The sequence below is a fragment of the Mustela lutreola genome, chromosome 5 (genome assembly GCF_030435805.1).
Source record: "Mustela lutreola isolate mMusLut2 chromosome 5, mMusLut2.pri, whole genome shotgun sequence".
Classification (NCBI taxonomy): domain Eukaryota; kingdom Metazoa; phylum Chordata; class Mammalia; order Carnivora; family Mustelidae; genus Mustela; species Mustela lutreola.
In genome coordinates, this window is record NC_081294.1 from 98,779,456 (window position 1) to 98,801,715 (window position 22,260).

Below are 22,260 nucleotides of genomic sequence, written 5' to 3' on the forward strand. Positions count from 1 at the left end.
CTGAGGCTCCACTTTGAAAGCCTGGGATTGGGGCTAGGAGAAGGGGAGGGAATGTCACACCTCCTTTGAAATAAGCAAAATTGCATGATCCAACATACTGTAGTCCTACTGACTCATCACTAAAAGAATTCGGGACACCCATCTATAATGAATTGGAACCATTCTTAATGTGCTGGAGATGGAGGTGGAGGGGGATTGGAATAGTCAATAGTTTAGAGATGGCAAAAATAATGAAGAAACTTGAAATGATAGAGCCAAGAAGAAAATCCAGGTGTCCTGTTTTTTCTGAAAGAGTACTCCAAAGATCTCTTAGTCTTTTGGTAGGATTCAACTGCCCTGATGTCTTTCAGTATCTGTACTTACTTTCCCCGGTCTAATTATTTCTCACTGGTCTTATTGTTAATGACTGGTCCCAATGTTTGAACTTGGGCTACTTGAACAGCCCAACAAAGAGAGGGCTCAAGAAAGGGAAGCAGGTAGGGAAATGCGGCACATCCTTGCCCCCAACAACAAGATGGTTAAGGCAGCTGGATTGAACGTGGGTCATTAGTATTTCTAATGAACATATCTTATTCACTGATGATACATGTGAGGGGTTGAATATTATATGACATTAGTGGTGTTTGGTAAAATCAGATTAAAGAGCTTAATTTGGTTATTTTTGCTTGAGAATTTATCCTGGCTGGGAAAATTCTCTTTCCAAAACAATATGCCTCTTTCATTTTGTTTGTTTAGTAGTTAGATATTCTAACTCCTAGGGCCATCAATGTAGCGGGTTGGGGCCTGCCATGGTGGGGCAGGTTTCTACACGGAGGGGCTGAGGGATGTGTATACCGGAGTCCCCGTGTCCACTTGAAACCATCTTCCTGAGAACTTCCTGAGTTGATGGCCTCTCAGGCACCCAAGTGGCAAAGGGCCATCTGTCTCTCTGCATTTAAGCTTCCTTAGCCCTGGACTTCACAGAGAGGTCTCTCTGTACCTGTCATCAATGGTGAGAGCTGTGGCTTTGTTTGGCTTACCTGGAGGCTTTGTAAAAACGTTGGTGGGGTGATTTCACAGTGTTTCACTCCCCACCTACTGGGGAGAATAAAAAACAGGGAAAAGAAACATTTCACTTTCAGAAGGTGTGATGTCAGCTGGGGCCTGAGGCAGACAGCCCTGGCTCCCCACAGCAGGAAGGGGCCTCAGGGAGCACTGTGAGTGCTCACAGCTGGTACCATCCTAACCTGCTTCAAAACGAATGAAGGCTTTTGTCCCTTTCTCTCCGGAGTTTGTCATCTCCCTACCTCCAAGGCTACTAGGGTTTAGCCTGCATAATTGGAAATCACTGACTTAATAGAAGATTGTATTGACCAATGGTCACTAGCCATTTAGAGCCACGACTGCCTCCTGTGTCCTTGGAAAAAGTACAGAATGACTTTGTAACAAAGGGACCTTAAAGGTCATTGGTGTTGAGGTTTGTTCCTTTTATTGAGTTCTTGATATATGCTCGTCCCTCTAGAGAAACCAGAAACACCATTTAGGAAAAACAAATGATGCATTTAAAAAAAAAAATAAAAATAGATTAAAAATAAATGGACTGAAAATATAATTACTAATACATCTTGAGCTTCAGTCTGTGGGAGTCTTAGTCATTGGAGGTTAACTACATAACCAGAATTTAACGGATAGAAGAGTCATCTGGGCAACCCATTCCTCCCTGAAATCGGAAGAAGGTGAAATCACATCTCCTGGGACAGTTTCCATTCTCTCTGTTAGAGAGTTTTTCCTTCTTTATCTCATTTTTGGAAAGAATGCGCTCCCTTTTCCACTTGAGGTATTGCAGACACCCATCACCAGCACTGCCAGTTGTTTTTTCCCTTCAGATTATTTTCAGTTCTGCACACCGTTCTTCATAAAAGAAGAGAGTGAAAGTTCATTACATTGTCTGGTCACTTTCCTTTAAACCTGTTGGCAGGAAAGGGATGAGATGGGTTTGGGGGAAAGTGAGGAGTTGTCTTGGGCATGTTTTAGTGCCTTGGCGTTACCAGACAATTAGATACATGAGTCAGGGGCTCGAGGAACCAAGAGTGGGGCTGGAGACACGTGGCAGCAGATGAGGTGATCTAGAGAGAGAAGTGTATTTGAAGAGCAAGGTTTAGAGGTTATGGTAAAGGAGGAGGAGATGACAACTTCAGTTTGTCTGTTTGGTTTTGGTCTAGTTTCTTTAAAATGTCATGACTCATACTGGGTACCATACTCCAGGGGTCCCTGACCAGGTTAGGACTTCTAACCTGACTTCTGTAGTTTTCAATACAATCTTTTATTAAGTACGTCTAAAAGTAACTTTTGACCATCAACATCCATAATTTAAATGTCACTGGGGAGGGGATGCAGGCTTTAAGGAGAGCTGTAATTTACATAAACTGGAGGCTCACTTTAAGAAAAAGAAAACAAAATTATCAGTACACAGTTAAGTACAGGGTTTTGGGAGGGGACCATGCCAGTGAGGAGCCTTGAAGTTTAAGCTTCTTTAGCTTTACGATAAATCCACTTGCCTGTCAACTAAAATCCTTGAGTCTTCTCCATGAATATGGTTGTTAAGCCGCATCTCCCAATCCTTTGCTTTATCCTGCTGGTTTACTGGACCTTACATTTATCCCTTTAGCACGCCAGCCTGTTAGAGTTAACTTAGCCATCATCATCCCAATGTCAAGAGCTTTCCATGAGTGTTTTAATTCTGCCATCCCACCTTCTGCTCTGCCTCCCATTGTCATGCCACTGACAGATTTGACAAGCATGTCTTTGCCATTTTTATCCAAGTCCGTGCTCCACAGGACATAAATGAGGCCTGAGGCATCCCATCACAGACCTCCGTCCAGGTTGACACTAAGCAGCAGGATTTCTATGAGTGGCTACGTATCCGCCTCATTCTGCTATCACACTGTTCAGAGATCTTCTTAAACGTCTTGCGAAAACCCAGAGATACACTGTCCACCGTATTTCCTCGCCAGTCAAGCAAGTAACCTAATCAAAAAAGGAAATCTAGTTAGAGTAGGCTGTGGTTTAGAAATTCAAATCTTATTTCATTATCTGCAGTAAAGTAAATTATTTCTCATCTCTTCCTTCCTCTTCCAATATGCCTGCATTTAATTAGAGTTTTAACATATTTAACAAAGAGACTATCTTTGCCCCAAGCAATATTTCTTCCAGTTGAGCCTCTCATCTGTATTCCTAAGAACAAATGTAGGGTAGGTAGTGTGCTTGAGAAGTATTCGCAGGCTCATGGTCACTTCCAAAGCAGCCACTCTGGGAGGACAGTGCATATTGAATTGGCCAAGTTCCGTGCAGTTTAACGAACACCTCTGGAGCTGATGATGTATTAGGGAAACACACATAACAATACAGAGATACACGAGGGTGTGTTTCCTCCTATTCACAAACTTCTACTACAATGGGCTATACTAACTACCATTTACTACGATGATATTTCCAAACTCTATAAGAGGAAGACACTGTTTCCAAGTCTGAGACGTACTCACAAGTTTCCTTGCCACTGCTAAGGCTGTTGGCTCCTCTTTGTTTCTCTCATCTGTGCATTGCACACAGATTGAGTGGGTGTTTTTAAGACTTAGTCTTTTGCTCTGAGACACTCACTCCAGCATTCGTGTTGGTGGTCAGGTCTGGAAGCTGGCTCAGGCAATGGGGGGGAAACATAGGCTTTGTTGCCGCTGTGTAGCTCTAAGACTGTGGGAGTCAAGCCTCCTATTCCCTCTCTCCTTCGTGAAGGCCTCTCTCTAGCTCTGCTCTCTGCATCCTGCCTCATCATGGCTAGTATACTGTGGCTTCTCCAGGGAGACCCGATTTCCCCTTTCTGAAAGAAACCTGTGCAGTGCTGACTTTCTTCTCTGCTTTCCCTTGTACATAGTTTTTTATTCACCAGACTCTGCTGTTTTCCAATACCCTTGACTTCCTCAAAATTCTGTGCAAATTTGCTTTGTTTTGGGGTCATATTTCCTTCATTTCTTAGGAACTTCCCAGATAGAAGTGAAAAGATGGGAAATAGGTATTCCTCAAGTTGGGTTTTTTTTTTTTTTTTTTTTTTTTTTTTTTTTACCTTTTCCTTAAACTTGATTCAATACCTTCTACACACAGCTGGCTCATACCCTTAGCTGCCACACCCCTCAGGGTGGAATTTTAAAAACTGCAATGAAGTAGACTTAATTTTAAAAAAATTTCACTGTTGAAGACTCAGCATTTTTGTTTTTCCTAGATTTCTCCTCTAAAATGTATTATAAAACATGAATAGTGTGTATGTACTTGGTGTGAAAATGAGGATGGAGAGAACCCTAATTGTGCTACAATAACGGTGATGAGGGTCTCTGCTAATTACTGGACGACAGACCCTCTTTGGTGCTAATGTTTGCTCTGATCAGCAGATAATTTGAGTAAAAGCCACCCCAGGTGTGCTTTTTCAGTTTTCTTACCTTCTAAAACAGTGGACTCTTCTCCCTTTTATAGGAAATTGTCAAGTCTGAGGAAAACAACAAAGTCAAAGACTTATTATTTTGCTATTTTGTGACCCTTCACAAAATGTAGGATAAATACACTAACAAAACAGAAGTGGAAATGTCACTACAATCTAATGTAGGAAAATTCAGATTCTATAAATACCCATCTACACTACACACACTAGTTGCCTTGGAATGTTAGTATCCAGGAGGTTGTGTGAGACAGGAAACCATTCAAAGACTGGAAAGTGAGAGCTCATACCATGCTGGCTGGGGGATGCCTGGGCCAAGTGAAGTCTTTACTTTCCTCTTCATCATTAGCCATCAAAGACACAGAGCTCTTTTCACTTGAAACTCTGGGCTGATTTATGAGCTTTGCCACACCTGAGAGAAGACTGGAGTTTATGACATGATTTTCCCTCAGTATTTACTAAGCCAAGACCATGAAACATATGGCCATACTGTGGAGTTAGAAAGCACTTTGATTAAACCCCAGTCTCTGTTTTGGTCGTGCTTTGCTTTTCTGCATTCCCATCCTATGGTCCTGTTGTATGCACTGAAAAAATTTTGAGCCAGATTGGATCCTAGCCACTCACACCCAGCTCACCCTGAGAAAAGCAGGAGTTGTGAGAAAGCAGAATGTTTCACCTTGGATTTAAACCTGAGCCGATGGGGGACAAGTCTGGCTACTTGCTCCTATAATTACTTATCCATTTGCTTTCATCATGACTTTAATCAGAGGATTTGTATTTTCTGAGAATCCCCTGGATGAGCCACTCATGTTTTAAACATGCCAGAACCAGTGACTTTTTGTAGTGATGTGTAGTCTAGAACTTTCTGTCTCTGAGGGGAAGAAAAACGCATCCAACTTTTTGCTTTGGTATCCACCAAATTTTAAAAGTAGTCAACAACTAGTGCACTCTATCTAAATTTTAGTGTGTCAGGCAGGCCTTTTGGCCAAGCCCAGTGGAATCGACATTTTATGTAAGTGGTGAGATGACTCTCATAGGCTTCCTCTATGATTGTGTAAAGGGCATTTTGTGCATGACAGGCACCCAGGGGTGATACCCAAAGTACTTCATAACCGCTGCGGCACAGGCACTGGTCATTCAGAATGGCCACTGGTCCTAGAACCGGAGCAGAGGTCTGGAGGTCCCCTGCTGGGCAAGAACAGATGCTGGAGGGGTCCCAGAGGAGGTGCTGGCAGTGGGGAGCGGTGGTTTGGCAGAAGGGAGTAATAGAAGGGTGCAGGGTGGAGGCTGTTCAGCTACCAGAATGGCAATAATTCTGTGTTTACCCAACTAGCACCTCTGAAATCAGCCCTTTGTGTACCCGGTGATCCTGTAATGCGTAGTAATGGATGGAGATGATGGATCAGTGATGACAGTCACTTAAACCTTTTCTTTCTTCCTTTATTATTATTATTTTTTTAACTCCCAGATTGGGGAATTACTGAGTACCACCCATCCTGCCAACAAAGCCAGCTTAACACTGTTCTGCCCTGAAGAAGGGGACTGGAAGAACTCCAATCTTGACAGACACAACCTCCAAGACTTCATTAATATTAAACTCAACTCAGCTTCTATATTGCCAGAAATGGAAGGACTTTCCGAGTTTACCGAGTATCTCTCAGAATCAGTGGAAGTCCCATCTCCCTTTGATATCCTAGAACCTCCCACATCAGGCGGATTCCTAAAGCTCTCCAAGCCTTGTTGTTACATTTTTCCAGGAGGGAGGGGCGACTCTGCACTGTTTGCCGTGAACGGATTCAATATGCTCATCAATGGAGGATCGGAAAGGAAATCCTGCTTCTGGAAGCTCATCCGACACTTGGACCGAGTGGACTCCATCCTACTCACCCACATTGGGGATGACAATTTGCCTGGAATAAACAGCATGCTGCAGCGGAAGATTGCAGAGCTCGAGGAAGAACAGTCTCAGGGCTCCACCACAAATAGTGACTGGATGAAAAACCTCATCTCTCCTGACTTAGGAGTTGTATTTCTCAATGTCCCTGAAAATCTTAAAAATCCAGAGCCAAACATCAAGATGAAGAGAAGCATAGAAGAAGCTTGCTTCACTCTCCAGTACCTAAATAAATTGTCTATGAAGCCAGAACCTCTCTTTAGAAGCGTAGGCAATACCATTGACCCTGTCATTCTTTTCCAAAAAATGGGAGTTGGTAAACTTGAGATGTACGTCCTTAACCCAGTCAAGAGCAGCAAGGAAATGCAGTATTTTATGCAACAGTGGACTGGCACTAACAAAGACAAGGCTGAACTAATCCTGCCTAATGGTCAAGAAATAGATATCCCAATTTCCTACTTAACTTCAGTCTCCTCTTTGATCGTGTGGCATCCAGCAAATCCTGCAGAGAAAATCATTCGGGTCCTGTTTCCTGGCAATAGCACCCAGTACAATATCCTGGAAGGACTGGAAAAGCTCAAACACTTAGACTTTCTGAAACAGCCACTGGCCACCCAGAAGGACCTAACTGGCCAGGTGGTGACTCCAGCTGTGAAACAAGTGAAACTGAAACAGAGAGCCGACAGCCGAGAGAGCCTGAAGCCAGCTGCAAAACCACTTGCGAGTAAATCTGTCCGAAAGGAGTCAAAAGAAGAGACCCCTGACGTTGCAAAAGCTAATCACGTGGAAAAGGCACCCAAAGTTGAAAGCAAAGAAAAGGTAACTGTGAAAAAAGACAAGCCCATAAAAACAGAGACCAAACCTCCAATGACCGAAAAGGAGGTCCCCAGCAAGGAAGAGCTGCCCCCGGTGAAAGCTGAGGTGGCTGAAAAGCCCACCACAGATGTCAAACCCAAAGTCGCCAAGGAGAAGACGGTGAAAAAGGAAACAAAGGCAAAATCTGAAGAAAAGAAAGAGGAGAAGGAAAAGCCTAAGAAAGAAGTGGCTAAAAAGGAGGACAAAACACCCATTAAGAAGGAGGAAAAACCCAAAAAGGAAGAGGTGAAAAAGGAAGTGAAAAAAGAAATCAAGAAAGAAGAGAAAAAAGAACCCAAGAAAGAGGTTAAGAAAGAAACCCCACTGAAGGAAGCCAAGAAGGAGGTGAAGAAGGAAGAGAAGAAGGAAATTAAAAAGGAAGAAAAGGAACCCAAAAAAGAAATTAAGAGACTTCCTAAAGACACAAAGAAATCATCTACTCCTCTATCGGAAGCCAAAAAACCAGCTGCATTAAAACCAAAAGTACCCAAGAAGGAAGAGGCTGTTAAGAAAGATTCTGTTGCTGCTGGGAAGCCAAAGGAGAAGGGGAAGATTAAAGTCATTAAGAAGGAAGGCAAGACATCAGAGGCTGCGGCCGCAGCCATTGGCTCTGTGGCTGCCACTGCGGCTCTGGCAGCAGCAGCTGGTGTAGCAGGCGCTGGCCCTGCCAAAGAACTTGAGGCTGAGAGGTCCCTTATGTCATCCCCTGAGGATCTGACCAAGGACTTTGAAGAGCTAAAGGCCGAAGAGGTCGATGTAGCAAAAGACATGAAGCCTCAGCTGGAGCTGATTGAAGATGAGGAGAAACTGAAGGAAACTGAGCCAGTCGAAGGCTATGTCATCCAGAAAGAGACAGAAGTCATCAAAGGCCCTGCTGAGTCTCCCGATGAGGGAATCACCACCACTGAAGGGGAGGGTGAATGTGAACAAACTCCAGAGGAGCTGGAGCCGGTCGAGAAGCAGGGAGTGGATGACATTGAAAAATATGAAGACGAAGGAGCTGGTTTTGAAGAATCCTCAGAGACTGGAGACTATGAAGAGAAGGCAGAAACTGAGGAGGCCGAGGAGCCGGAAGAGGACGTTGAAGAAAATGTGTGTGTGAGCACCTCCAAGCACAGCCTCATGGAGGAGGAGGAAAGTGCCAAGGCTGAGGCAGATGTGCACATTAAGGAGAAGAGGGAGTCTCTGGTCAGTGGAGATGACCGGGCAGAAGAAGACATGAACGAGGTGGTGGAGAAAGGAGAAGCTGAACAATCGGAGGAGGAGGGTGATGAAGAGGATAGAGCCGAGGATGCCAGAGAGGAAGAATATGAGCCCGAAAAAGCGGAAGCTGAAGATTACGTGATGGCCGTGGTCGACAAGGCTGCGGAGGCTGGCGGCGTCGAGGATCAGTATGGATTCCTTACCACAGCCATCAAGCAACCAGGAGCCCAGTCTCCTGCCCGAGAACCTGCGTCTTCAATTCATGATGAGACTTTACCTGGAGGCTCAGAGAGTGAGGCCACTGCTTCTGATGAGGAGAATCGAGAAGACCAGCCTGAAGAGTTCACTGCCACCTCTGGCTACACGCAGTCTACCATTGAGATTTCCAGTGAGCCCACCCCAATGGATGAGATGTCTACTCCTCGCGATGTGATGAGTGATGAGATCAACAACGAAGAGACAGAGTCCCCATCTCAAGAATTTGTAAACATCACCAAATACGAGTCTGCACTATATGCGCAGGAATACAGCAAACCTGCTGTTACGACACTCAATGGATTATCTGAAGGCTCAAAAACAGATGCCACAGATGGGAAGGACTACAATGCATCAGCCTCCACCATCTCACCACCATCGTCCATGGAGGAAGACAAATTTAGCAAATCTGCTCTGCGTGATGCGTACTGCTCGGAAGAGAAAGACCTAAGAGCCAGTGCCACACTGACGATCAAAGAATCCATCCCAGCAGTCTCTGATGAAAAACTGAGTCCACCCAAGAGCCCATCCCTGAGCCCATCTCCTCCTTCACCCATAGAGAAGACCCCTCTAGGTGAACGCAGTGTGAACTTTTCTTTGACGCCCAATGAGATTCAAGTCTCAGCAGAGGCCGAAGCAGCCCCAGTGTCTCCTGAGGTGACCCAAGAAGTAGTTGAAGAGCATTGTGCTAGTCCTGAGGATAAGACCCTGGAAGTGGTGTCTCCCTCTCAGTCTGTAACTGGCAGTGCGGGCCACACACCTTACTACCAGTCTCCCACAGAAGAGAAGTCTAGTCAGCTCCCCACAGAAGTAACCGAAAAACCACCAGCGGTTCCAGTGAGTTTTGAATTCAGTGATGCCAAAGATGAGAATGAAAGGGCTTCCATAAGCCCCATGGATGAACCTGTGCCTGACTCAGAATCTCCCATTGAAAAAGTTTTGTCTCCTTTACGGAGCCCTCCCCTAATTGGATCCGAGTCTGCATATGAAGGTTTTCTAAGTGCTGATGACAAGGTTGCTGGTAGAGGTGCTGAAAGCCCCTTTGAAGGAAAGAATGGAAAACAAGGCTTTCCAGACAAATTAAGTCCAGTTTCTGACATAACCTCTACTGGTCTTTTCCAAAACAAAGAGGAAGGGAAAAGCACAGACTTTATACCAATAAAGGAAGACTTTGGTCAAGAAAAGAAAGCTGACGATGTCGAAGCTTTGAGTTCTCAATCTGGACTGGCTTTAGATGAAAGGAAGTTAGGAGGAGATGTTTCTCCTACCCAAATAGATGTCAGTCAGTTTGGATCTTTTAAGGAAGATACTAAGATGTCCATTTCTGAAGGCACTGTCTCAGACAAGTCGGCTACTCCTGTTGATGAGGGTGTAGCAGAAGACACATACTCTCATATGGAGGGTGTGGCCTCAGTATCCACAGCTTCTGTGGCTACAAGCTCATTTCCAGAGCCAACAACAGATGATGTGTCTCCTTCTCTGCATGCTGAGGTTGGCTCCCCACACTCCACTGAAGTGGATGACTCCCTTTCAGTGTCTGTGGTGCAAACGCCGACTACTTTCCAGGAAACAGAAATGTCTCCATCTAAAGAAGAATGTCCAAGACCAATGTCAATTTCTCCACCAGATTTCTCCCCTAAAACAGCCAAATCCAGGACACCAGTCCAAGATCACAGATCAGAACAGTCTTCAATGTCTATTGAATTTGGCCAAGAATCCCCTGAGCATTCCCTTGCTATGGACTTTAGCCGACAGTCTCCAGATCACCCTACGGTGGGTGCGAGTATGCTTCACATCACTGAAAATGGGCCAACTGAAGTGGATTACAGTCCTTCGGACATGCAGGACTCTAGTTTATCGCATAAGATACCACCAATGGAGGAGCCGTCCTACACCCAAGATAATGATCTTTCTGAGCTTATCTCAGTGTCTCAGGTTGAGGCTTCTCCATCCACCTCTTCAGCACATACTCCCTCTCAGATAGCATCTCCTCTCCAAGAAGACACTCTATCCGACGTTGCTCCTCCCAGAGATATATCCTTATATGCCTCACTCACCTCAGAAAAAGTACAAAGTCTAGAAGGAGAGAAACTCTCACCAAAATCTGATATCTCGCCACTCACCCCACGGGAGTCCTCTCCTTTATATTCACCTAGCTTTTCAGATTCTACCTCTGCCGTCAAAGAGAGCATAGCAGTTTGCCACACTTCCTCTCCTCCAGCAATGGATGCAGCATCTGCAGAGCCCTATGGCTTCCGTGCCTCAATGTTATTTGATACGATGCAACACCAGCTAGCCTTGAACAGAGATTTGACCTCAACTGGTGTGGAGAAGGACAGTGGAGGGAAGACGCCTGGTGACTTCAGCTATGCCTATCAAAAGCCCGAAAAAACAACCAGATCCCCAGATGGAGAAGGCTACGACTATGAGTCTTACGAGAAAACCACCCGGCCCCCAGATGTGAGTGGCTATTACTATGAGAAGACAGAAAGAACCACAAAATACCCATCTGACAGCAGCTACTCCTATGACACCATTGAGAAAACCACCAAGACTCCTGAAGATGGTGGCTATGCCTATGACATTGCTGAGAAGACCACCCGGAGCCCTGAAGAGGGGGAGTACAGCTATGAGACAAGTGAGAAGACGATGAGGACCCCTGAAGTGAGTGGTTACAGCTATGAAAAGACTGAGAGGTCTAGAAGGCTCTTGGATGACATCAGCAATGGCTATGATGACCCTGAAGACGGCGGCCACACACTTGGGGATTCTAGCTACTCTTATGAGACCACTGAGAAAATTGCCAGTTTCTCTGAGTCTGGAAGTTTCTCCTATGAGACATCTACAACAGCTACACGAACCCCTGAGGCTTCAAAGTACTGTTATGAGACTGCGGAGAAAATCACCAGAACGCCCCAAGCATCTACGTATTCCTATGAGACTTCGGACCAGTGCTACACTGCGGAAAAGAAGTCCCCCTCAGAGGCTCGCCAGGATGTTGACTTATGCCTTGTGTCCTCCTGTGAATACAAGCATCCCAAGACGGAACTCTCACCCTCCTTCATTAATCCCAATCCTCTCGAGTGGTTTGCCAGTGAAGAGCCAACTGAAGAATCCGAAAAGCCCCTCACCCAAGCAGGGGGAGCCCCACCGCCTCCAGGAGGAAAGCCACAGGGGCGACAATGTGACGAAACCCCTCCCACCTCAGTCAGCGAGTCTGCTCCCTCCCAGACGGATTCTGATGTCCCTCCGGAGACCGAAGAGTGCCCTTCCATCACAGCTGATGCAAATATCGACTCTGAAGATGAATCAGAAACCATCCCCACAGACAAAACTGTCACATACAGACACATGGACCCACCTCCAGCTCCCATGCAGGACCGCAGCCCTTCTCCACGCCACCCTGACGTGTCCATGATGGACCCGGAGGCCTTGGCCATCGAGCAGAACCTGGGCAAAGCTCTGAAGAAAGACCTGAAAGAGAAGACCAAAACCAAAAAGCCAGGCACAAAGACCAAGTCATCGTCCCCTGTCAAAAAGGGGGACGGGAAGTCGAAGCCCTCTGCAGCTTCACCCAAACCAGCGGGCTTGAAGGAATCCTCAGATAAAGTGTCTAGAGTGGCTTCTCCTAAGAAGAAGGAATCTGTGGAGAAAGCAACAAAAACCACTACCACTCCCGAGGTCAAAGCTGCACGTGGGGAAGAGAAAGACAAGGACACCAAGAATGCCGCCAATGCCTCCACATCCAAGTCGGTCAAGACTGCAGCTGCAGGTAGGTGGAAGGTGCCGGCACCCTGATCCAGGCCGAGACTGCTGCACTTGGACCCGAGCCTTTGAATTTCCCTGCGACTTGGTACTAGGAAGATGAGAGAGTACAACAGTCCCTTTCCCCTCTTACTAGCCTTTTCTGCCAAAAGGCGCGGGTCTCAGCCCCGTGGGGCCGCAGGTTTGAGGGTGGTGTGGCACTCGGCCCGGAGCGGCTCTGATTCACCAGGTGTGATTTCCTGGCTTTGTTCCGTCCTGCAACAGAGCAACCACAGCCTTGTTCTGAATCTTCAGAACCAGGGATGTGTGTTTCAGGCTCCCCTGGGAGACGGTGTTGGCATTGACTTCAGCCACACGGGCCTCAGAATCAAGGGAAGGTGACACAGGCCAGGAGCTCCCAAAGGCTTAGGGAGACCAGGAGTGCCAAGCCAAGCCTAGCCTAGCATGGCCAGTGTAGGCCCAAGATTTAGATTCAATTTTTTTATGAAAAAAATTTTTTAAAGTAAAATTATCACATTTTTAAATGTAAAGTTATGACACTTAAAAATTAAAAATTAGAAAATTTTTACGTTTAAAAATAATCACCAGTCTAGGGCGACATGCACATTAAAGGTAGTACTCTTATTTGTTTTCTTACTGGCCAATGAATGTCATAATTTCAATTGCCAGTACACAGTACAAATTGAGAGAAAAACATCAAAGCTCTTCTTATCTCCCTCTTAGGCCATGGTCTCACTAACAGAGTCAGGATTCTATACCAGTTTGAAATTCAGTTGGTAGGAGATATCTCTGACTTTTGATCATTTCTGTTTTGATCCCAATTCCCTTATTCATCAAGTTCTCAGCAGTGACCTGGGTTTTTGATGAGCAGGTCTCTCTGATGGCCCGGCTTCATTTCTTTGCTTCAAACCAATCATAGGGATTTGCATTAATACATTTTATTTGTTTTAAGTAGTTACTCAGCGATTTCAGATCTCAGTTCACAAAGTAATATAAATCGACCCAAATGTGTAAAGCAAAAAATAATTTAAATAACATTTCCTCATTTATTAAGGGAAAAACCTGATGGCTGACCCTTGGGACTCTTAAATTCTGTGCATGTGAGGAAGCATCACTTAGAGCTGCAAAGCTTTACTTTGAGCAGCCGGGAGGGTCAATTTCAAGCCCGAGTTCTCATCACGTTTCCGCTTTGTACATGCGTGCAGCCAACAATCTGAATTTGCTCATGCTTAGAAGTAGTGGAAAACCACCAGATAATTAACCTCTTGGTTTGAAAGAGTTGGCAACTGGCCTGCACTTGGGAGAAAACATGAAATCCTTCCAGACAGATTAAAAACCGACTGAAACTGGCTACCAAACTTGCCAGATATAGCCACTCTAGCCCACACAACGGGATTTTAAAAACATTTTTTTGTGTGTCATTTAAAGAGGTATTCTTAAGGCCAAGTGATAGAGAGGAGTTCATTTGAATTTACTTTGAAGGTGCTTTCCCAGTAGATTTCTACAACAAGGCCAACTGCGTTATTGATTGATTTTTACAACAAACCTTGGTCGACTCTTGTCAGTTCTCAGTTTGTGCTTCTGTGAGCAACGTTCGTTGGGCATTGATGATGGTGATTTAGCTCACGGGGGGAAACTGAGGACATTTTTAATTGTTAGAACCGTAGTTCATGAACTTCCGCTATCAGTCAGAATGCTTTGGTAGGCCCGAATATGGACGTCATGAGGTAAATCTGAGCTAAAAGTAGCTCAGATTCATTAAAATGGCTGGTTATTTATGAAAATGAGTCAGTTTCCCCAAATATCAGTTTGGCTGATTCTCATCACTATTCTATCCTTCTGAAAGTAAAACCGGACAACTGGTGGTTTGACTCTGGGGTGATAGTCTTTAACTCTCCTATGGAAAAAGGAAAGAGGATTAAGTCTATAGGATCCAGATGCACATTAACATGTATCTGGGAGGTTTTTAAAACACGGTGGTGCCCAAGCTCTGTCCCGGCCCAGTGAAGCCAGACTCTGGGGTGTGGAAGGCCTGGCCCTGAGTATTAGGCTTACTAGGTGATGCAAGTTATACAGCTAGGCTGAAGGACCACTGCCTTAGAAGGCTAGTTCTGTGACTGTTCAAAAAGTTGACACCTTCTAGCCAGAACAAGTCAGGAAGTCATCTCACTAGACAAGCTGCCAGGGAAGTTTTGGGTTCATCTGAATCTTGACCTTGTCAGCTTTATAATTTAGACTGGGAGTTCTGGCAGCCCTACGCCCCTTCCCCCAGTCTGTTAGGTCTCGACTGGCTAGAGAAAACCATCTTTCTGAACCTTTTTTTTTTTTTAAAGATTTTATTTATTTACTTGACAGAGATCAGAAGTAGGCAGAGAGGCAGGCAGAGAGAAAGGGGGGAAGCAGGCTCCCTGCCGAGCAGAGAGCCCGATGCAGGACTCGATCCCAGGACCCTGAGATCATGACCCAGCTGAAGGCAGAGGCTTTAACCCACTGAGCCACCCAGGTGCCCCTCTGAACCTCCTTCTTGTCAAAGTTTGGTAGCCAGCTTTGCTGAGGGAGAGAGGTCTCACTTTTCAGAGTACTGTGCGAGGACAGAATGCAGTGTTTCATCAGTTTATGAACAAGACTGAGTTCTGGGGGTGCTGGAGATCCTAGGATGTTAAAATCTGAAATATTTACTGAGTCAGACGATGGGGTATGATCTTCAGTTGTGACCAGAGCTTCTGTCACATGAGATCCTCAGGTGGATTACTACCACTGCTTCACTGTGGTTTCCCAAATGCAGAGGCCTCTTTTTGACTTTCAAAATGGGTTTCTTAGATCACATTTCCAATTAGGATGCACATTAGCAACTCTTAGGAGGAGGGATTACTCTCTAGTTCCATCTTTTGGGAGGGCCTGAGAAGTCTTCTTCCTTTCTAATGGGCTGTCCACAAAGGAAAACCATCCCATCCTTTGCTTTTCCTGTTGAGATGATAGACAACCATGTTATGCTTTCTTCAGCTGCCCTTTACGAGAGAAAGAAACACCCAATCCAAATGCCCCCTCTGCATATCCAGCAGGACTTTCTTGGGGATGAGTAGGAAGAGAGTACCGGACCAGTGGGTTTCTTCGCCTTTCTGTGACCCAGGCTTTTCTCTTTGCTTATTTACTAAAGGACCAGGGACCACCAAGCCTTCCAAGCCTTCAGCTGTGCCTCCAGGCCCCCCTGTGTATTTGGACCTGTGCTACATTCCCAATCACAGCAATAGTAAGAATGTGGATGTCGAATTTTTCAAGAGAGTGAGGTCATCCTACTATGTGGTGAGTGGGAATGACCCTGCTGCCGAGGAGCCCAGCCGGGCTGTCCTGGATGCCTTGTTGGAAGGGAAAGCCCAATGGGGCAGCAACATGCAGGTAAGAGCCCCAGGACAGTGTCTGCATGGCACATGGAGCTGTGTTCAGAGGTGGAGAGAAGGAATTCTGTTTAAAGAGGCCCCACTGTGATTGTGGATCGCACGAGGTGCCCTGTGGGTCTCTCACACATGAAACCTCCGGAGGACAAAGTGGATTTCACACATGGAAGATAGTCTAGAATATTATTCTTGGCACCTAATGGTGCCAACCATAGTCTAGGAAGAGAGCTACTTTATCATCCTAATCATAATTCACTTGTCTACAAAACGGGCCCAAGATTACTTTATCTTCCCCCTGATACACCAAGAATATTTGTGTATGAATCAAAATGGTATTTCCATGTGAGAGCTACTAAAATTGTCTTTACTCCTTTGTGTTTCACAAATAGACCAAAGCTAGGAATGTGGCCATTTGGAAAATCACCTGTCCAGGTGAAATCCCACAGAAGGAGCACTACAGAAAATGGTCCCCAACAAGACCCTTCCAGCTCACAAACATCATAACTGGCTATGAGCCACCTCTCTTATTTTGGCTGTGATCTTTGCTTATCTCAGTTTTACCAGTGGTTTTGCAGAGTCATTTAATAAACTATGTTTGCATAATATTAAATAGAATTATTTGCTAGTTAATCATATTAAATTTCATGAGAAACACCCAGTGGTCTCCTAATGAATATTAGATGGAATTTTTACCATTCAAACCAGTGCCCACCCAGCCAGCCTGCCAGCCAGCCACTCACTCTACCATCCCAGCCACACACACAAAGATAACAAATCTTTGTTCCCAGGATGAAATATTAGTTACACACAATTAAGCGGCAGTGATAACTTAAGTTCTTTGAGTTAAATACGCAGTATCTTTCATGCAAAATTGCCCAGGTGTGTGAAAGGAAATACAAGCAATCCCACCTTACCTGAAGCCCTTCTTCTATTAACACTAAATATTTGAAAACCCAATGATGAATATAGATGGACTAATTGACTGGTCCATGAGCCGCTTTTGGTTCCAGTCTTCAACTCTCTCAGGAAAACTTAATTTTTTGCAGCTTCATTTTGATTCCTGGAAAATGTAAGTTGAAAAGTCCTTTGTATTTCTTGAGGAAAAAACAGAAAATTTTCCTCTCTTTCCCCTTCTTTCAATGGTCTGATTCGTACCTTATTATTGTTCTATTTTTTTGGTCTGATTTCTAGCTCTGCCCTTAACCAGCTATTTTCTGTCTCCCTGCAGGTAACCCTGATCCCTACTCACGACTCAGAAGTGATGAGGGAATGGTACCAAGAGACCCATGAGAAACAACAAGACCTCAACATCATGGTTTTAGCAAGCAGCAGCACAGTGGTTATGCAAGATGAATCCTTCCCTGCATGCAAGATTGAACTGTAAAAACCAAGGCCAGCCACACCACAGGATTTGAACTTTGTTTCCAGAAATTCTTCAATTTGAAACCACCTTTTCTAAAAAAGTCAATTCATCTAAATAGGTCACTGAACTGTTTGTTACCTGCCAAATGCTATACTGTGTCACGGTGATGCAAGTCTCTAATATTTCTTAGTTTTTGCTGATTGCTAAGGGAAGTAACAGTATTCCCACAGTAGGGTTCAAGTTACTGCAAAATTACCTACCGCAGTTCATCTCCGCTGAACATTTGGAAACCATGCACTAGCAAACCCAACTGACTTCTTCTAGGTAGAGGCATTTGTCTTAGAAAGAGAGAGAGAGAGAGAGAAAGAGAGAGAGAGTGCGCGCGCACAATGAGAGAGAACACAGGAGAGAGAGAATGAGAAAGGAAAAGAATGCAAGAGAAGGAGAGGTAATGGTAGAGTGTGCTGGTGAGATACCCAGAGAGAAAGAGACAGAGCAAGGTGGGGTAAGGAGGAGAAAATAACCAGCACTTAGGGCTGCATTTTTGCAGGCAGTCTGTATTCTATAGTCTACATAGGCAAAGTTCTCAACTTGTGTCAGTCTGAGTCATCAAAAAGGGTCTTCATTTTCTGAAACAAGTTAGCTGGAAGGAAACCGAAAGAACAAAACTTGTTATGAGGGCATGTGAGATTTTCACGCCTTAATTAAGCTCCTTCAGTTTGAAGGCTGCACACTGACATGATGTAGTGAGCGCAGACTGGATGCGCGAGTGGTTTGAGCCCCATTCCGAACTCTCAGACTCTTCCGACACACGAGTAGATCGATCTAAGGCATGCTCCCAGCATTTGTCCACCCAGTTAGTCCACTCGGAGTCACTTCACCTGCATGCGGAAACACCCCAGTCCACCCCAATTAACAAGCAAATACCAAAGCGGTTGGGAGTACACACGGTAGACAATTTGCCTTAGAAAGTGACTTGAATGTACAAAGATACTTGATGCACTTATTTTTTAATGTGAGACCGCAAGTTTATAAAACATCCATGTAGGATTATAGATACTCCAGTTAAAGGAGCAAGTGTGTGCGCGTGTGGGGGTCCTAGAAGCTGATCTGATGGGTGCAGCGGTTTGAGGCTGAGTCATGTGTGTTGAATACCACCTCAGTGCACCTGTGGCCCCTCAGCCAAACAAGTTGAGCCTTTCATAGCTTCTTTAACTACTGCAAGTTCCAAGATTGAAATGGCTTCTAAGATCAGGACTGGGAACACAGTGAATCTTAATGGTGGAAGAGGTTCTCGGCAAGTGTACAGTATTTACCTTCCTTTGTCTTACATTGGCTTTTTTTTTTTAATTTTCCATTACTTTCTGCATAATTATGGGATCAAGTGTACAGAAGTTTTTTTTTTTCCTAGATATGTGAGAACTTTTCATAGATGAAATTTTTAACAAATGTTTTCATTTACAGGAAAATGCAAAGAAAATTTCAAGTGACAGTCTTTTTTTTTGAAGTTTTTCATAAGACAAAATAATGTTTCTTGAAGTTCTGGTGAGGTTGAAGTCTGATAGTGCAGTAATAGTATTTATTAAAACCCATAACTACCAGGAATAGTGATACCTCCCACCCCTTGGTTCCCCTAACATAAAAATCTGAGTACGTGTTATTTGAGAGTGGGGGAGAATGGCACGGTAGGCTACTTTTCCAGGCCTTTGCAAGTATATCACTCTGTGGTATTCTACATCCTTCTTTCAAGACCTTTAATCATGAGGTAAAAGAGTCAAGACAAGTTCAAAGAACCCTGGCAAAAATTTGCTTTGGGATTTTCTTTTCTGGAAAAAAAAGTAGAAGAAATAATTCACTGAAAGCAAACGAATTCTCGTCTCCAACGATTCATCACATAGAGTTCAGAGATTATTTCCATCATTGTCGTTATTGAACTATGATGAACCTGGAAGCCAGATCATGATTTAAACTGATGTCAAGTTTCAAGTTGCAGATCGATGCACCCAGTGTTCAGATGTGGCAAACTTCTCAGTGACAACTGTGCTGTGCTCTGTCATGTTGTGTTTCCTGCAGACTCTTAAGATCTACAGAGTAGTGAACAATGACCTCATTTTATTTTCTATGTTAGTTATTTATTTCAAAATTAACATTTTAGTTGATTTTTGTCTGATAAGTGTATGTTTTGCACTGCTAACTACTATGAGGGTTTAAACAATGCTTCTTCAGGTCCCTTCACAGAGGACCTATGCAGTCTACTTTAATGCTGTGAATTACATTTTTCAAATGTTTTAATTTTTTTTAAAAAAATTAATATTCTGTTTTTTTTAGGCTTCTCTAGAAATGCAACTTTTATTTATTACCCCATTTCTTTAGAGTCCTTAAGAACGACACATTGATAAAGGGTACAAAAAATTCACACAAAACGGAAACTCGTTGTGACAAAATGGATTTTACGGAGTATAAACTTACCTACTTCATACTTATTTTATGAGACAACCTAAGATACTCATGGTGATTTACTGATTAGTTGAGTTGGTTAGGTCCACGTAATACATGGGAAGAGAAACTGATTTCCAGCCTTCTTGCCAAATCCAGACCTCTGCTTGATTTTTCTTTGACAGAAGATGGAATTATTTTCCAGTTTTCCAAATTAAGTTTATTTAACATGTGCATTATTTTGCTTTTTTAAAAAAAACACAAACGTTTTAGAGAATTATAGCCAATCTTCAATTGTAACCATTCTATCCTACTCCTTTATTTTTCTTCTTTTTTGTTATGGGATTTAATGGTAAAAATATACAAAAGCTGTCACTGGTCAGCTGGCTCTTTTTCCTATGAAACCAACTATACCTTTTTCCATCCATTGTTCTCAGTGATGACCACAGAGCTTGAGTATACCAGGAAAGTCAGCATTGCAGGTTGCTCCTGTCCTTCCAGACACCTTTCCTACCTGTGTGACTAACCTAATTTTGCTAGTTCCATAAATACACAATTAGTTTAGTAACAGCCATCACAATGTACCATGTACATTCATGGTGAGGGCTAAAGATTGACACAGACTTCTAGGAGCTTTATTCATACTGATTACTTAATCCAATTGTACAGATTGAATATTTGAGTGAAAGGAATTGACACTCTGTTTAAATGATGAGACTCCATCGAGAGGGCACTCATGATCATGAACTTTTGGTAGTATTCTTAAGCAAAATTCTACAGAGACTAAATGTTAGAGATGATCCTCCACTTTCAATTTTAACCAATTCTATCCCCTTTCTCAAAACCCAACCCCCATGCATGCTTTCTCAGTCTTGTGGTGGGACTGGATACAATGACTGACACCCCCCCCCCCCAACGCCATTTTCCATGGAGTTCAAAAAAAAATTTTTTTTTTAAACCTTACATATCCTAGTGAATGGTTTCCCCAGTGTATATGAATGTTTTAAGTGTCTCCAATAGCTTATGCAGTTTAGGAGCTTTTCAATACTCATTTAATAAGATTCAGTCATTTGCTAATGAAAATTCTACCACCTTCCATTTTCTATTACCAAATTTCAGCTCTCAGGAGCTGCTCTACAATTCTGAAATTGCTTTTCTTGCCTCTCTTTAGTCACCTGTCACAGGAGGTTCTTGCTCGGTAATGATATTGTGAGTTAGATTAATAACTTTTTTTTAATTTTGTGCTTCAGATTTAGAAGAAAAGATTTGTTTCCATTTGAAAGGAACTGTAAGCTTTTATCTTCTAACCAACTGAACAACACACCAAAAGCAGCCTAGGGATGAGCATTTCTTTGAAAGCAATTAGGTTATTCACCTGGTATTTAAACTATTGATTATTAAAAAAAAATCTGACTCTATTCATTTAAAAGGCAGCATCAAAAACTGAAAAGGAAGGAAAAAAAATAAATAGCTTCTCTGCACTCGTTTGGAGCTCCCCAAACAGGAGCCATCATGATGAGGCATCAAGACCGGGCTGCCCCTTTGAGAACACTGTGCAGCCGTCCTGAGTCGTGCGTACCTGCGCTGCATGCAGCCTTCTCTTTCCGGCCCTGGAAGGAAGCGGTCTTGAGCCTGGCGGAGAAGCACCTCCACTCCTCTCTCTTGTTCTGAATGGTGTTTGTGTCAGTCTGCAGCTGTGTATGGTATTATGTCTTATAATCCTGCATCACTTCTATCCTATCCAGTCATATCTAATGTAGAAAATTAGTTTTCAGTGAAAGTAATATGTAGTGCTTTTATGATATTTGTGTGCAATATCCCCTCTTCCATTGAGGATATTTGATGTAAAAGAAAAAAAAAAACTCAGTTCCACAATAAAATACAAAAGTGGCAAAAGTTCACGTGTGTGCTGTGCTGTTTGTCTTGTGTGCCGGGTTGGGCTCATCGGGAGCTGGGACTTGCCACCCACAGTGGGGGAACACATTCACTCATGAGGGCTGACTGTGTTTTTTTCAGTGGCTCCCTGGCTTTTGGCAAACTGCAAAGAGGGTGTTGTACTATTTGGGTAACTGCTACATCGTTATCTTTACTAACCCACCCTGGGAGCTCGGGTCTAAGGACAGAAACTGGGAGGTGAAGGAAACAGATCATTATCATTATTGCTTAAAAACAACAAGTAGACCAATGTAGATGCAGGAGGATACTGGGAGGGTTTCTTATAGAAAGCAAAAACAGGTTTTAATCCTAGCTGTGCCACAGACAGTTGGCTGGCTGACCTCAGTTACTTTATCCATCCGAAGTTCCTTTACTTACCTGTAAAATGAGAGGATTTGACAAGATGGTCAGACTGGGTGATCCCTCCCAATCTGGAGCTCTACAAAGCTGTCATGTTCAGGAATTACATCTAATAGCATATCTCCCACTTGGTTTCTTACTCAGTTACAAAATAAGCTTATATAACTAACATAATACCCCGTGGCTTTGACTGACACCCAAGAACGAAAATCTGTTCAGGAAAAGTGGTTATAAATAACAGAGTATCTGAAAAAAAGGAAGGAATTTCTCTTAGTCATTTGATTCTTTTACGTTCACTCTATACCCAGCAGTGGATAATACTGTGGGAATTTACAAA

General features: G+C 43.7%; 1 protein-coding gene and 1 long non-coding RNA gene across 3 annotated transcripts in view; one reads left to right on the forward strand and one right to left on the reverse strand.

The window, feature by feature from the left end:
• The window catches only part of MAP1B (microtubule associated protein 1B), a 95,708-nt gene extending 74,184 nt beyond the window's left edge, over positions 1–21,524 (forward strand). For both annotated transcript variants that reach the window (XM_059175198.1, XM_059175199.1), the window contains 3 exons: positions 5,931–12,441; positions 15,592–15,830; positions 17,058–21,524. In XM_059175198.1, the coding sequence (XP_059031181.1) occupies positions 5,931–12,441; positions 15,592–15,830; positions 17,058–17,213 (6,906 nt within the window). In that variant the 3' untranslated portion in view covers positions 17,214–21,524. The remainder of the gene's footprint in view (positions 1–5,930; positions 12,442–15,591; positions 15,831–17,057) is intronic.
• LOC131832332 (uncharacterized) lies at positions 144–17,058 on the reverse strand. The gene is made up of 4 exons (XR_009353996.1): positions 16,744–17,058; positions 12,031–15,398; positions 4,467–4,513; positions 144–3,006 (listed from the first exon to the last, which is right to left on the reverse strand). It is a non-coding gene; the product is annotated as an uncharacterized LOC131832332 (long non-coding RNA).
• Positions 21,525–22,260: the final 736 nt, after the last annotated feature.